Source organism: Ictalurus furcatus, chromosome 3, assembly GCF_023375685.1.
Source record: "Ictalurus furcatus strain D&B chromosome 3, Billie_1.0, whole genome shotgun sequence".
Taxonomy (NCBI): Eukaryota; Metazoa; Chordata; class Actinopteri; order Siluriformes; family Ictaluridae; genus Ictalurus; species Ictalurus furcatus.
This window is the reverse complement of record NC_071257.1, coordinates 19563010-19578774: the sequence shown is the minus strand read 5'-3', so window position 1 is coordinate 19578774 and position 15765 is coordinate 19563010. Positions and strand designations below refer to the sequence as shown.

Below are 15765 nucleotides of genomic sequence, written 5' to 3'. Positions count from 1 at the left end.
TGTAACACATCTAACCAAAATGTACCGAGCTTTGTCCCAACAGGTAAAATGGGCCACAGAAGCAAGGACTATCAAACCTAACAACAATCTCCAGCAGGTAGGATCAGGAGAGTGGGTGTACATAAAGACCTTCAAAAGGAAGTGGAACGAGGTGAGAAGAACAGGGCCATATCAGGTAACATTGGCCACACCTACAGCAGTCAAGATAATAAGTAAAAACGGGTGGTATCATCTCAATCACTGCACACTAGCACGAGGCCCAAACACCCCAAGTCCACTTCTGGAAAAACTGAAAGAACTGGCAGAGGAAACCCAGACAGAAGAAGAACCAACAGTGGTAGAAGGACCATCAGAAGAGAACTACTAAAGGAACCACTCGAGGAGCGACCCAGGTCAAGAGCAGAATTAACTGCTGAACAGGAAGACATAATTGGTGGACCAGCCACTAGAACCAGAGCAAGAACAATGCTACAAGAGGCTGAGAATAGAAGCAATCCAAAGAGCAAATAAACAGGGAGTATAAAAAACTAAGTAACATAGAACCAAAGATAAAGTTCAGCAATGAATAAGGTACCCGTAACCTTAGCAACTCTATTAATAATAGCTACAACAGTAGTAACAATTAGATTAACATCTGATGTAACAGTAAAATCGTTAGGAAAATCCAAAACGCAAGCAAAGTGTACCCATGTGTCACGTCGCCAGACGTAAGGGAGTTGAGTATGGAAGCAGGTGCAGGTACGGACATTTATTTTTATTTAAGGGCAGGCAGACAAATCCAAATCGTAATCCAAAAACGTAGCCAAGACAGGCAAAGGGTCGGGCGATCAGCAAACAGGCATAAACGGGGCAAAGCAGGAATCGAAGTCGCGGTCGCAGAAAACACGGTCAAAACACAAAACAAGAAACGTGAACTATTACTATAAACCGGGAGCGGAAGAACCAGCGTGGACAAAATGAACTAATCTATTCCAATACTGTGTACTGGGAGGCGAGCGGTATATATAGCAAACATAATCAGCGTTAAGTGCTGTCTTTTGTTGCCAGCGGTTTAGATGTTAATGGCTGTGTGTTGAGTTATTTTGAGGGGACAGCAAATTTACACTTTTATACATGCTGTACACTCACTACTTTACATTGTAGCAAAGTGTCATTTCTTCAGTGTTGTCACATGAAAAGATATAATCAAATATTTACAAAAATGTGAGGGGTGTACTCACTTTTGTGAGATACTGTATGTAATCAGTCCAGGTGGAGAAATACACTGTCGAACATTAATACTGTAGCTGGCAGGGTGAGAATTTTTCCATCATTAAGTTGGATAAATGAGAGGGTTTTTTCGCTCACCCCTGTACATAGTTATTTGTTTTATGAGGTAAGCCTGCAGGGATAGATAAGAAAATTTATGCGTATGTAAAATAGACACGCTCACACACACACACACAGAAAAAGAGTTTTGAAAACTTTGTGTAGTTAAATAAAAGCCCTTACAGAATTACTTTTTAACAATCATGGGTTTTACATAAAATCTTGGGGGATACATAATTTTATAGTTAACTGTCCAGGGGCTACTGGGAGGCTGTGTACCATATGATATATGCGTATCTTTTCTTTATGAAAGGCACAGTAAAGTATGTTTGGGAAAAAGTATTTATCTTTTTCCTCTTAATGGGAGGTCCAGGGTTCTGCCTAGAAGAACCAGGGTAGATGGTTTTGGATCATACATTTAGATGAAAGGATAACATTAAAAGACATAAAAAATGAAACATATAAAGCACCCGCCCAGAACACAGTAGAGGAAAAAAGACAGGTGTGCAGAATTGTGATAAGGGCACTCCCTATAGGTACATGGATGCTTTAATTGTATATAAGACACTTTGTAAACGATTGTATGTTGTTGCATGTTTCACTTTGAGTGAGGCATGTAACCCTGGGCCCAGGTGGGTTCATTTTGCTGTCTTGCTGACTGCTGAATAAACCTGCTTCTTCTGAATCCAGTCTCCGTGAGTTCTGCTATGTTATTTCTCCAAAAATACAAGTCAGATTTGCTTAATAAAGTTCATAGTTTAAGTTTGTGAGCTAGCAGGGTCAGTGCAGACTGAAGTGGTCCAAAATTTCCTGCACTTCCTAAACAAAACTATTTAGGTTTGAAACAAAAAGCCCCGCCTCTGGTCTTAATTTTTTTTCAGATGGAGCTGAAACTCGTTACGGTAGAGGGCGTTTCCTTTTCGACACACGCTGACAGCAGTAGACCAATCATAACAGATTGGGACATCTGACCAATGAAAGCAGAGTATGCTCTCTGAAAGGAGGAGTTTAGAACAAATAATTTAGAATGGTTAATTTAACGAGTCGTTTGTGACACTGGGGGGAGAAAAGGTAATGCTGCAATTTACAATATGAGCACATTAAAATGTTTTTTGGAACTTGGATGCATGTAAATCTATTGGATGAGACATTTAAAACAAAATTGGGCACGTTTCAAAACCATAATAAGTGCACTTTAATGTGAACCATCTTTATTTTTGTCATTTCTGTTTTGCCCAGGCAATGATTTCCTTTTCAAGAAGGACTGCTTTTGATGGGTTAATATTTAACAAGCTAACAGTGATTTCATGTTTCTCAAGTAAGATTTCAGGAGCAGGAGGAGGAGAAGAAAACTAGAAATGTGAAACTGTCATGTGACACTGTTCTAGCTAAATATGGGCAGGCAGAAAAAAAAAGAGAAGGGATAGCAAAGAGAGAAACATTCCTCTCACAGAAAAACCACGCACAAATATTTCTGTACTGCAACTGCAACTGACATGGCTTTCAGGAGAGTGCAAAAGACTTTAACTCTGCTGCTGTTTCTCCTTTGCATAAACCTCCTCAAAGGTACAGTATTCTCTGTGCATTTCTATAAACACTTCACAAGTTTGGTTAATCCTATGTTGTTTCTCTTTTTGTTTCTAGATAAGAAGACTGGAGCAGTAAACATTCGGGAGAAATGTATGTGCATCGGAGGGAGTAATGCTGTATTATGGAGACGCATGACGGACTTCAACGTGATTGATGCAGGGCCTCATTGCTATAAAGTTCAGATCATGTAAGTATGCCCATTGTTAAAAGGATGCCATGTTACCAATGTGCGTGCGCTATACAGTAATGATAAGTTCTGGTTTGTACTGAAAGAGCATTCTTGCTAAGCTCTCGCTAAATTACCCCTAGAGAAATTTAATGATGTGATTAACAAGCCAAAACCTTAACTGACCACTTTGGTTTTTTCCTGATAATCTGATGATCTCAATCCTAGCATCAAAATGGGGAGTACATCTGTTTGTCTGGCTACAAATTCCAAACAAGGGAAGAGGCTGCAGCAATGTTGGAAGCGGTACGTAAACTTTACGAAGACATTTCTCTAAAGAGGTACATTTTTCAACCATTTTCACCATGAATATAAATAAAATGGTCAAAGAGTCCATCACAGATGTGAAAATACGTAATTATTGTGTATCTTACATTACTAAAAAATTTTTAAAAAGTATATTATTTAGGTCATGAAAAAACATAAATTGCCAATTAAATGTTCAGGCACGTCCTATATTGGCATGTTTTTGAGACATCATATACTGTGTACAGTTACACATCAGGTACCCAACACTGAAGCTACAGTCATTTGTCATTTCATCAGGTGTACCATATATCCTGCATGCTAGGTGTACATTTTAGCTATGCAGAATGTCATTCCCCCTTGAATGTAACTTCATCAGTGGAAAGAGACCACCATAGAAACACCACTGACCGAATATTAGTGGGGTTATAAACTGTAAATCTTTTAGAGTGTGTTGCACTAGTGCAACTGTATCAGGCACGGCAAATGCTGAGATTAGTAAGAGACAATAGGTCGCAATTTTACCACAAGCAGTTTGCGATAATCATCGTTTCCCTTCCTCAGTGTTCAGATCTAATACTTCCAATCCTGCTGTTAGCTTTTAACAATCATAATATAAGAATATCCGTCCTCATTCATTATCAAAGTGAATGTAAAAACAAAACGTAGTAGGATGTAATAATGATATAATATGTTTTGTAAGTGATTATATAAATATAGATTTTTCTGTAGAAATTGCACGTTTCTCCTATTTATACATACATACAAGAAGACTTCTTTCCGTATAGGAATAATACTACTAGTCCTGTCATAAAACTAATAAACTGGCAAGTGAGTGCATCAACAATTGAATTTGGTGAACACTGTCACCTAGTGTTAGAGTAAAAAATCTGCATGCACCCGTTTCTCAAAACCTGCCCTAGACCAGGGGACTTCAATTGGATTCACAAAGCAGTCAGAGTGACTGCAGGTTTTTAATCCAACCAAGCAGAAGCAACACCTGGTTCCAGTGATCTGGTCAGACTCAGCGTACATTTCTATTTTACTGGAATGAAAACCTGGAGCCGTTTGCAGATAAGATTGAATTCAATCTTGAGATTTATTGTCTCTATAAGACTTGAATACAAAAATAAATACACAGGACAATAAATACACAGAACAGTGCACGCTAACTAAATGGGACAACAGAAAGATTTTGGATGGATTATGTGGTTACAGCAGCATATAATTAGAAACCATTGCAAACTATTTTCTCCAAACTGTAGACTCTATACTACACTTACACTATCAAACAACTTACGTGGAAAAACTGTTGAATGGAGAAACATGTAACAGCAAAGTTACTACAAAAGGGTTCCAAAGCAAAGAAATATAGCATTGTCTCTATGAGCACAACACACTTAATTGGAAATGTTTGTTACATGGTTAAAAAGTAATTTCTAAATGATAAGCACAAAGATTTACTAATGCCATGTGCTACAAGAAAATTTACGAGGAATGTAACTGTCTTGTGGTACTGCTTACTACAGGTAATTGCTTGTGTTGTAGAAGATACTACTTGTGCCATTCTGCACAGACAACCTCAGCAGTGCTTGAATTAGACTAACGTTACCTAACCTGTAACGAGTACCATGGTCAGGACCATGTAAGACTCTAGAGCTAAATAAATTCAGCGCTTCTGTGGTTCTTAACAGATTGAACACTGAGTAATGAACCCATTTAACCTTTTGATTTCTGTAGGATTAACTTCAATGAAGGAAAGAAGAAGCGTTGTCTGCAGACAGGAAAAGTCAAACGGAGACCAAAAAAGCCAAAAACGCCACAACCCTAGTCAAAGACTCTGTTCTTTGTCAACTGTCCCTTTATATAATGCTTTATTTTTGTATCGGTTTTCTTATACTGCTTTGTAAAACCTGTTTTGTGTTTATTTTGTAACATTAAAATGATACATTTAAAAAATGTAAACTGCGAATGTAGTGAATATTCCCAGAAAAGAAATGCCAGAAGAAGAAAAACAGAGATATTTCAGCCTGACTGATACTGCTTTAAGAATTATTTATTTACAGAAGTCCTTATTTTAACAGGAACCTGAATATTCTGATGACCCCAACTCTATCTACGGCCATAAATTATTAAATCAGTCAGGCCGATCTTGAGAAAAGACAGTAAATGGCTGCCATATCAAATATGAACAAACCTGTCCGTTCCAGACAAAAGGAAGGTTCAAGGAACAGCGAAACAAATTAAACCAGTCAATTCAAAGACTGGATTTCAGTTTAAATCAGAGTTCAACCCCATTTCTAAACTAAATTACTGTTATCTAAAAGCTGTGTTAGGAGGCACAGTGGGACATCAGACACTGCTACCAGCTCATGGCACCAGAGTCCCTGATTCGATCTTTTAGAGTTTCTGCTTGTGTGTGCATGTGTGGGTTTCTTCTGGGTCCTCCCACTGTCCAACAACAAGCCTGTAATTTGATTGGCTATGCTAAATTGCCTTTAGGTGTGATTGAATGTGTCTGTCTGTCTGTATGTATGTATGTATGTATGTATGTGTGTGCGTGTGTGTGCGCATGTGTGTGTGTGTGGGTATATGTATGTATGTGTATGCATGTGTATGCATGTGTTTGTGTGTGTTTGTGTGTGCGTGTATGCATGTGTATGCATGTGTGTGTATATGTATGTATGTGTATGCATGTGTATGTGTATGTATGTGTGTATGTTGCACTGCAGTGGACTGGTATCCCATTCAAGGTGTATTCAGTGTTCCTGGGATGGATTCTGGTTTCACCATGAACCCGAGCAGGATGGAGCATTACTGAAGATGAAGGAGTGCCTGATCTTACAGGATATGTGCAGGAGTACGAGTTCTCACCCACAGCATATCCCTTTATCAGAGTCAGTCAGTGGATATGAAGCTATTTTGCAGAAGTTCTGCAAAACAGATCAGACACACAAAAACAAGTGACTGTGTCGAGTTAATGCCCACAGCAGGAAAACTTCCTTCTAATGTAACTGGCATGAATGGAGTAAGGCCTGCTTACAGAGACACAACGCTACACGTCCAGTCTAACTTCAGGTCCAGCAATTTAGTGCTGAATACTGAATACTCGCCCCATGTTTCAATCTGAATGAGTTTAGTGAGCAGGGAACTCAGATAACTGGAGCGTTTACCTGCAGAGTTATTAAACAGTGGGAAATATGACCAACCACCCGGTTTCTCTCTCACTTCAGCGATCGCGTTTCACAATCAGAAAACAGTTCTGTCAAGCTATTAGGTTATTCGCGTTTTAACCTTACCATCTCATCACACGTCGCGCTTTTTTTTTCCGCCGCCAACAAAGAAATCACGGTAAGATGGGTAGGATTTCCTGCAGTCTTTATCTTCCAGCCTCTCTGTAGTACTCTACATAACCGCTCAAGATCAGGCAGCCGCTTTGGTCAAAATAACTTACAGTAAGTGACGGCTTTGCGAACCAATCAGAATGAAACGTGTGACAAAAATAGCCAATGAAATGCGCCTGAAGGCGGGTTCTTTTCGGTTACCACGGAAACGCTAGATCAGGGCTTTCCAATCCGTGGGACGCGGTTCCGCTAATGGCGTATATTTTCCAGTATTTTTTTAAACTGTGAAAAAAAACGACTCAGAATACTATTGTATGACTAACTAACTTTAAATATTCTAAATTTAATTGCTATCGCGTTTTATTTAGTTATTAAACAAAGAAAAATAAAGCTTTTCCGGCAAATACAGGACCCGTTTGGTTAAGAGCTGATTATGCAGTTTCTTCTTCCCTAATCGATGTGTGGTCTTTACACACACACACGCACGCACACACACACACACACACACACACACACACACACACACACACAACCATAAAATTAAAACCACCTGCCTAATATTGTGTAGGTCCCCCTTGTGCCACCATTGAGACATGGACTCCACAAGACCATTCTGATCAATGTTTAGGTAGGTGGTACGTGTCAAAGTAACATCCACATGAATGCCAGGACTTAAGGTTTCCCAGCAGAACATTGCCCAGAGCATCATACTGCCTCTGCCGGCTTGCCTTCTTCCTTTAGTGCATCCTGGTGCAATCTCGTCCCCAGGTAAATGACACACATGCACCCAGCCGTCCACATGATGTAAAAGAAAATGTGATTCATCTGTGATACACCTTCTTCCATTGCTCCATTGTCTAGTTCTGATGCTCATGTGGCCATTATAGGCGCTTTGGGTGGTGGACAGGGTCAGCATGGACACTCTCACCCGTCAGCAAGCTGCGATGCACCGTGTGTTCTGACCCCTTTCTATCATAACCAGCGTTAACTTTTTCAGCAATTTGTACTAAAGTAATTATTCTGTGGTATAGGACCAGAAGGATGTGTGTGTGTGTGTGTGTGTGTGTGTGTGTGTGTGTTGCTGTAAAGGTGACCCTTTGCTGTGGCCCTTCCATCTATGTGTGGACACAAACCAGCAAAATGAGCTGGTCATAAGTGTCACTACTTTCCCCCTTTAATTTATCACTTGTTTGTATACATCTGTATCTCTGGAGCTCTGACGGAACGTGTTGAGCATCCTGTTTTTGAGCCTGGTCTGAGAATACCAGCTAGAAACATGTGACACCACAAGAACTTATGTCTGAGGAAGCTGGAGTTTTGAGCTGCCAAGACACTTCCCCAGCAGGAAGCCAGTTTTGTCAAAAAGGATATGAGTATTACAATGAGAGCACTGAAGAAGGTACATAATTCAAAATATGAAAATATCAAAAACAAGAGCTTGTTGTCAGATCAGGAATTTATTCGCTCTTTCATTCTCCATTCAGAGAGCTTTAATTTTAACTACATTATTATTAGAGACTACTAATGTTTGTTTTAATTAGCCAACTGTACTCTAGGAGTGTCCACTATCAAATTCCTATTTGTTGCTGGATAATATAGGAGCAGGGTTTTTTTAAGCTTACATATTTACTTGTCTATTGACCATGAAATTACAGTGCTGTGAAAAAGTATTTGCTTGATTTCTACTGTTTTTTTATTATTATTGTTTTTTTTTTGTTATATCTCATACTAAATTGTTTCCAAAATTAAAACAAAATCTAAGATAAAATAAAGGCAACTTGAATAAATACAAAATGCAGTTTTTAAATGATAATGTTATTTATTGATTTATTGAAAAACGTTATTGAATACTAACTGGTCATGTGTGGAAATGTATTTGCCCCGTAGTTACTAATTTCCCAAATCTGTGGGGTTCAGCTGAACTAGATGCAACCAGGCCTGATTACTGCAAACCCTGTTCAATCAAATCAACACTCACATAGAACGTTTTCAACAGTATGAACTTGGTTAAAGGGTCTTACGCAGTAACACACTATGCTGAAATAGAAAGAAATTCCAGAAATGATGAGAAAGAAGGTGATTGAAATACATCAGTCTGGGAAGGGTTACAAAGCAATTTCAAAGGCTCTGGGACTGCAAAGATCTACAGTGATACCCATTATCTACAAATGGATAAACTCAGCACAGTAGTGAACTCAGAAGTGGCCGACCTTCCAAAATTCCTCCAGAAGCACAGCAAAGACTCGTACAGCAAATCACAACAGAGCCAAGGACAACATAAAAGGACCTACAGGCCTCTCTTGCATCAATAAAGGTCACTGTTCCTGTCCACTATCAGAAAGACACTGGGCAAAAATGGCTTCCATGGAAGAGTGGTGAGGTGAAAACCACTGCTAACCCAGAAGAACATTAAGGCTCATCTGAATTTTGCCAAAACACACTTTGATGATGCTCAAACCTTTTGGGAAAATGTTCTGTGGACTGATGAGTCAAAAGTGGAACTGTTTGGAAGACAGAGGTCCCGTTACATCTGGCGTAAAACAAACACTGAATTCAGAGAGAGAAATTTACAATCCTTTGATGACATTGGCAGGAGGTTTATAGGAGAATGCCTGTGAAGGATAGACTGTGAGCAGACTGCTAACCACAAGAGGATTGCAGCCATCCAATTGTGATGGAAGATAATCTTGTCTGTATCTGACTAGCAAGAAGCAGGATGATGAATGGACACTTAGACTTTATTGATTTTTGGAGCCTCAATGTAGGTGATACTGTCTTAAGGCAAAGCTCCCCTAATGGACTGATGTGTACAACCATAGATGTGAGGAGTGAACTGCTTTCAGTGAGTGATATTATTTTAAAGCAGTTCACTCCTCACCCCTATGGTTGTATACATCAGTCTATTAGGGGAGCTTTTCAACTGGTAAAAAAGCAGATGAGGTTGTGTGCTTGCAGTCAGAACCACACCTCCATCACCATGGTTCATCTCTCCAAGGCTCAGCTCTCAAAACAAAGAACACACAGCTGACAGTAACAGTTACTCATATAATATGGTTCATGTAAACTGGAGAGATTAGATTTATGTAATGTTGACTTTTTTAAAGGATCTTGGCTTGAAAAGAGAATAGTTAAATAGGATAGATTAGTAGAAATGTGAAATATGTATTTAGCGTATACAATATACCCTCTAGAATTATTCGTAAACTTTATGAAAATGAGCAGTTTTCATTCATTTCTTTCCCCATTCATTCATTCATTCATTCATTCATTCATTCAGACATCTCAGTAATAGTTTTATCCTCTTCAGGGTCACAGTAGATCTGGAGACTATCTCAGGAACACTGGTTATGTGGAGGGAATACACCCTGGATGAGCTGCCATCAAGGGGCAATTTAGCACCCTAATTTTGTTTTTGGACAGTGGGAGAAAATGGGAGAACCCAGAGGAAATGGACAGGGAGAAAACATGCAAGGAAACTCCACACTGACAGCATCCTGAGCTCAGAATCAAACCCTGGAGCTGTGAGGCAGAAACACTACCTTCGATTTTATTCAAACATCTTTTTTTTCTTCAAACATTTACACTTACTTATACACAACAGTGATTTAAATTTATCAGCACCCTTATCATTAATATTCTGTGATGTCTGCCTTGAAGTGAATAACAGTACTGAATCGCTTTCTTTAATGTCTAACAAGGTTGAAAACACAGGTTGAAGGATCTTGGTCCACTCCTCCATGCAATTTTAAACTCTTCCCTTGGCTTTCTTCTTCAATTCATATCACAGGTTTTCAATAGGGTTCAAATACAGACTCGATCAGTTAAAAACAATGATTGTGGGTCTTCCACTTCTGTGTTTGAAATATGTTTGGGTCATTGTCTTATTGAAAACTCTATCTATTGAAACCTCCAAGTCTGACCCTCCTGCCAGAAGTACCTAAGGTTTGGGCTGGAATAACATGGTATTTAGCAGAATTCAAGATACCATCAATCTTCAAAAGAGCCCTTGAGCCCCCAGTCACAAAACAACCCCAAAACATCACTGATACACTACCATAATTTATAGTGGGGCATCAGATACCTTTCCTTGTATGCAGTCTCCTTGTGCTGTCAAACTGGATACTAATGGTATGCATGCCCAACAAGTAGTTCTCCTAAGAATGAGCATCTGGCTTTATTTAAAATAATCCTAAACATTTTCCTTAGGGGTGTCAACAATTTTGGCACTATTATTAAAAAACATTAGAACAATGATAGTTTAAATAACGATTAAGATAAATACTTTCTCTTATTGTTTGAGTGGAGAATTATTGTGTGTAATATTTATTTCCTACTGCAGGTTTTGCTCATTTTTATGAAGGATGCTTTAATTCTAGAGGCAACATGAGGCTGATCATTTCGAAATACTTTAGACTTAATCTTCTTTGCTTAAAACATAATGTACATAATTTAAATATATAGAACGACTGCTGATTATATCGTGAATTGCTATACGACATATCTAAAAACTCCAGTTCAATCTTGAGTCTTCAATGGCATCTTTGAAATATCAGTACTCCTCATGTCCATGCAAGCTGTAAATATTTCTTAATAGAATGTATGTGAGTGTATCTGCATATGAAAGCAAATGAACTGGACGTTCCTGTGACTTCACAGCAGATTCCACTGATCTTTAAAAAAAAAACAAAAAAAAATCACATTCCAACATGGAGTGCTGATAAACGCTTTTGTAATTGCATGACTCTTATTGGAAAAAAAAAATTCTTTAGAATTTACACAGTGCCGTTCCCTTTCCCACAGCCTCCCCCTCACATTCTTATCATTGGTGCTTTATCTGAGGTGGTCTCCTCTGGATCCATGTCAAACTCCTCCATCTCAGTGTCATCTTTAAAACTCTTTGTGAAGTGCACGTTTCTTTGGTCAGCTTTGCTCAGTGGATTGTAAATGTGCTGTGTGGAATGATTTGGTCCGAGCATGACCTGAGAGGAGTCAGCAGTGTTCTTCAACCTGATGTTGTTGGGTAGGTAAGAGGCTCTCTTCCCAGAGATGATGTGGAAGAAGGAAAATGTTTGCTCAGGTTCCTCCGATTCAGCGATGGACACAGTTGAGTCACCAGAAGATTCAATGGATTGTTTGGGAGGACTTGACTTTTCCCTTTTGCTCAAAATGAAGTTCAGCAGTCCTGTCAGCAGCAGCATAGTCCCTAAAGTGTGAGAAAGACTTCAATGTATTTTCATGATAGTGAACCAGCTACAATTTGCTGTAATCATAAAGATGTAGTTCTCTGCTCCGTCTGTTCTCTACATCCGTTCGGCACACTGAGTAATGTTTGACTTTACATGTCTAAAATGGTGTACCAGAAATGACATAATCCCACTATCTGGTGTCAGAGTATGGGTTCCCTTGTGAGTCTGGCCTTTTTCAAAGTCGCTCAGATCCTTACGCTTACCCATTTTTCCTGCTTCCAACACATAATCTTTGAGACTGATGGTTCACTTGCTGCCTAATGAGTTTTGGTTCCTCAAAAGTTTCTTCCTCATGCCGTCTGAGGCAGTTTTTCCTTGCTACTGTCAATTCTGGTTTGCTCATTAGGAATCTAAGTTTATAACTGGACTCCTATAAAGCTGCTGTCTGACAATACCTATTGTGTAAAGCATTTTAGAAATAACACTGAATTGTAAAGAAAAAAAAAACGTAACGACCAATCTAAGTGCTACAGTTTTAAATGGTTAGTAAATATGCACTGTGTGGTGAAGTAATTAAATGATTTTAGCTATTCAGGAAGTAGAATTGTCTAGTAGTAGTATGCCAAAGTGATAGGATTTGTAGTATAATTTTGAGTATTTGGATATTATTACTGTCCTGAATACTCCGTGATCAGACTGGCAAATCATTTTAAAGAATCACAAACACAAGTCCAGTGGCTCCGACAGTGAATGAGTATACACTGTACCTGGTATGACAGCATGCCAGACTAACACTGGATGCAAAAAACACATCGCTGACATAATGGTGTAGTAGAGGAATTTTTGGAAGCCTCCAACATTTGCCATCTTTTTCCAAATGACAAAGAATTTTGATGTAACCGGATACCTGTAATAAATTGAACATTACATTTCAGAGAAAAGTCAATAGCAATAACGTATATAGAGTAATTAGTATATTATTATAGTAACATAATACATAAGTGAAATTGTTTTTGCTATTACTGTATAATTTGGAACTTACGGAAGCCATGTCACCAAAAAAGCGTCAATGAAATATGTCATTTCAAAAAGCATCATTCCAGCTGATGAGACCCTTTAGAAAGCAAGAACCACAATAATTTTTTAAAATTTTTTTATTATTTTTTTTATATAGCAGTGTAGAGATATAACGTCACTTGTACAAAAGTAGCAAAGAGGAATATTTCAAGCTTCATAATATACTAGACTTTATAACCTATTCATTCATGTGTCTAAGCATAAAGCCTTATCAATTCAGCAATAATGTCTATGTTCTTTCTGGTCTAAACCGGACATGTTCCAGCATTCATGCTTTGTGGTTCTCAAATATTTCTCCTGTTCATTCATGCAGAACCTTTCAGTTTTCAAGGCAAGATCAGACAAATGACATAATCAAGGTTTTAAGGTATTCTGTTTCAGCTCAAAAGATATGGCATGGTTATAAAACAAGGTGACATAAAATAAGACTGAGACTCATTTCATTTTTAAATAGCGACATGTTCAAAATGATAATTAGACAACAAGTCTAGATTAACTCTGAAGGTGTTTGCCACTAACTATATTATGTTTCCCCCTGCTCCCTTAGCATACAATAGTACATTAGATAGACATGAACAATATAAACTTTTATAGTCTAATGCTGGTTTTGGTGTTCTATCTTTTCATATGTGTTAAGACAAGGATCCCAGCATATTCCACACCCTGAAGGCAAAATGAAATGCATGGAAAAACCGGTTGCTCAGAAATCTGAGCCAAACCCAGGGTACATTATGCCTAGTTGTTAAAAGTGTTTGTGGTAATGAATAGTTGCCTCATGAAAAAATAATACACACACCAATATGAACATACACATATATAAATAATCCATATGCTACATTCATAGACTCTGGATGTGACATATAGTCTGGTGACAAATGAAAGGAAAGCCCCATACAGTGAGGGAGTCCAGTGGTTCTGTTTTGTTTAAGGGGAATTTTGGTGACAGATATAGGTCCACTTGTCCCCTCAGAAAGAGGATCTTTGCAAATGCAAATATATTGGGCAACAATGCAGACAAATCTTAAAAATGCATGTATTCATTCACATGCTTCGAATACATAGCAATTTATGGATGTGACTTTAAACAAACTTTTGTGAAAGACTACACATTTTTTACATACTTGCAAAAAGCATTATTGTAGAGTTGATTAAATAGGAGGGTGAACATTTTAAAAGTAGTTTTCCTGTCCTCACCGCTTAATTTTTCCATGGTAAGGTTGAAATATCTGTGGAATTGTCCTATGCTTACTGATCTTTGTCTTTTTATGAAACATTTATATCCTGATGGGAGCGGTCTCTTCCAGGATGACACATCCCAGTCCAGAGTGCACAAGGGCTCACTGAATGGTTTGATAAGAAAATTATGTAAATCATATGCTTATTGCCTTATGGCCAATCTACTCAATCCACAGGCAGCAGATCTCAAACCAGCTGAGCATCTTTCATCAAAACACCAACTAGGGGGATATCTTTTGGGAAAATGGTGTTCATTTTTCCAGTACAGATCCAGAGACTTGTAAAATCTATGCCAAGGTGCAGCAATGCTGCGCCGGAGGCTTGTGGTGAACCAACACCTTATTAAAACACTTTATGTTCCTTTAATTTGTCACTTGTCTGGACATTAAAAAAAACAAAAAAACAACAACAACAACAAAAAACTGTTTATACTGGTGTGGTAAACATCTTATAAATTAGTAGTTTGTGCAGAATGTGGTCATGCTAATTAAATCAATGGGAATACTTACAACAGGTACACAGCCAGGCTGTAGAAGTCTGTCTGATACAGTGTTTCCACTCCCACAGCACACAACACTGAGATGAGGAGATTCCAAGTCAATGCTCACACAAGCATTAATGTGGTTACTTCTGCATTTGCTGTTGTGTATATTTATGTATGTAGTGCTGGTTAATACTTCTCACTTATACAGTAAATGTCAGCTTTAACACATTTTTTTGTACAACACTTTTAACAATGGATATTGTCACAAAACAGCATTATAGAAATATATCAGTTCTGGAGATAAAATTTAAATTTATGTAATGTATACAATATGAGGCAGCAGTGGCAGCTGATCAATAGGGGGCGCTGGGACACTGCCCCTTCAAGTTATCCAGAGAAGAAGGTTACTTAAATATGTTAAACATAAGTTAAATATAGCAAAATAATTATTAAATAAAAATTATTTAGTCATACTATTCACGTGGTAGTCATGTTAGCATTTATTTAAAAAAATCAAAATTGCATTTCGATCATATCTGTGTTCAGGGCACTGGCCAAATGAATGTGTATGTAGGTCCTTAAACATCTGAAAAGCAGTTGACTTGAGGCTGCTCTCTAATTGGCTTGCTTCAGATTGTCCTCAGGGTGCAGCACATTGTGCCCCAGACAGTCCCACTTTTGTTGTTAGCAAATAAATATCGTTTTTATATTTTTTGACCTCATGTGATTGGACCGTTCTCAACGACTCTCTTTCCTGCTACTGCAAGAGATCGTTAACGGCGTAAAAGGCACAATATTTCTTCCAGATGAAAGAAAATTCGATTTTATCTTTACAAAGAACCCTCTCTCAAGGCATTCAGATGAAGAAGAACACAGGATAAAGGAGCTTGGACCAGATCGATCCAACTTACAGATTCAGCAGCAATCAAGTGATTGTGGAGGAGCTTACACCCGGGTTCCTCCGGCACTTGTTATAGTAAACGGAGTTGGCTATTTGGATGAGATGAGTAAGGCATGCATTTTATTGTTTTCCTTGTTTGTTGTTTCAAAGTACCGGTTCCGGGAGTA

At 38.3% G+C, this 15765-nt stretch overlaps 3 protein-coding genes across 3 annotated transcripts in view; 1 reads left to right on the top strand and 2 right to left on the bottom strand.

Annotated features, from left to right (window-relative positions):
* Nucleotides 1–6758, bottom strand: part of rassf4a (Ras association domain family member 4a) — a 44674-nt gene extending 37916 nt beyond the window's left edge. The window contains exon 1 of the mRNA XM_053621278.1: nt 6670–6758. The gene's annotated coding sequence lies outside the window, so the exon portion shown is untranslated. The remainder of the gene's footprint in view (nt 1–6669) is intronic.
* Nucleotides 2663–8452, top strand: cxcl18a.1 (chemokine (C-X-C motif) ligand 18a, duplicate 1). Its single transcript, XM_053621282.1, has 4 exons — nt 2663–2874; nt 2953–3085; nt 3293–3370; nt 5111–8452. Exons 1-4 carry the CDS (start codon nt 2805–2807, stop codon nt 5199–5201), a joined length of 372 nt encoding a protein of 123 aa, XP_053477257.1. The 5' UTR covers nt 2663–2804; the 3' UTR covers nt 5202–8452.
* Nucleotides 8453–9703: 1251 nt separating this feature from the next.
* tmem72 (transmembrane protein 72) lies at nt 9704–14989 on the bottom strand. The gene is made up of 4 exons (XM_053621279.1): nt 14723–14989; nt 12943–13014; nt 12668–12807; nt 9704–11917 (listed from the first exon to the last, which is right to left on the bottom strand). The coding sequence occupies exons 2-4, from the start codon at nt 12996–12998 to the stop codon at nt 11523–11525; spliced, it is 591 nt and encodes a 196-aa protein (XP_053477254.1). The 5' UTR covers nt 12999–13014; nt 14723–14989; the 3' UTR covers nt 9704–11522.
* Between the last annotated feature and the right edge of the window lie 776 nt (nt 14990–15765).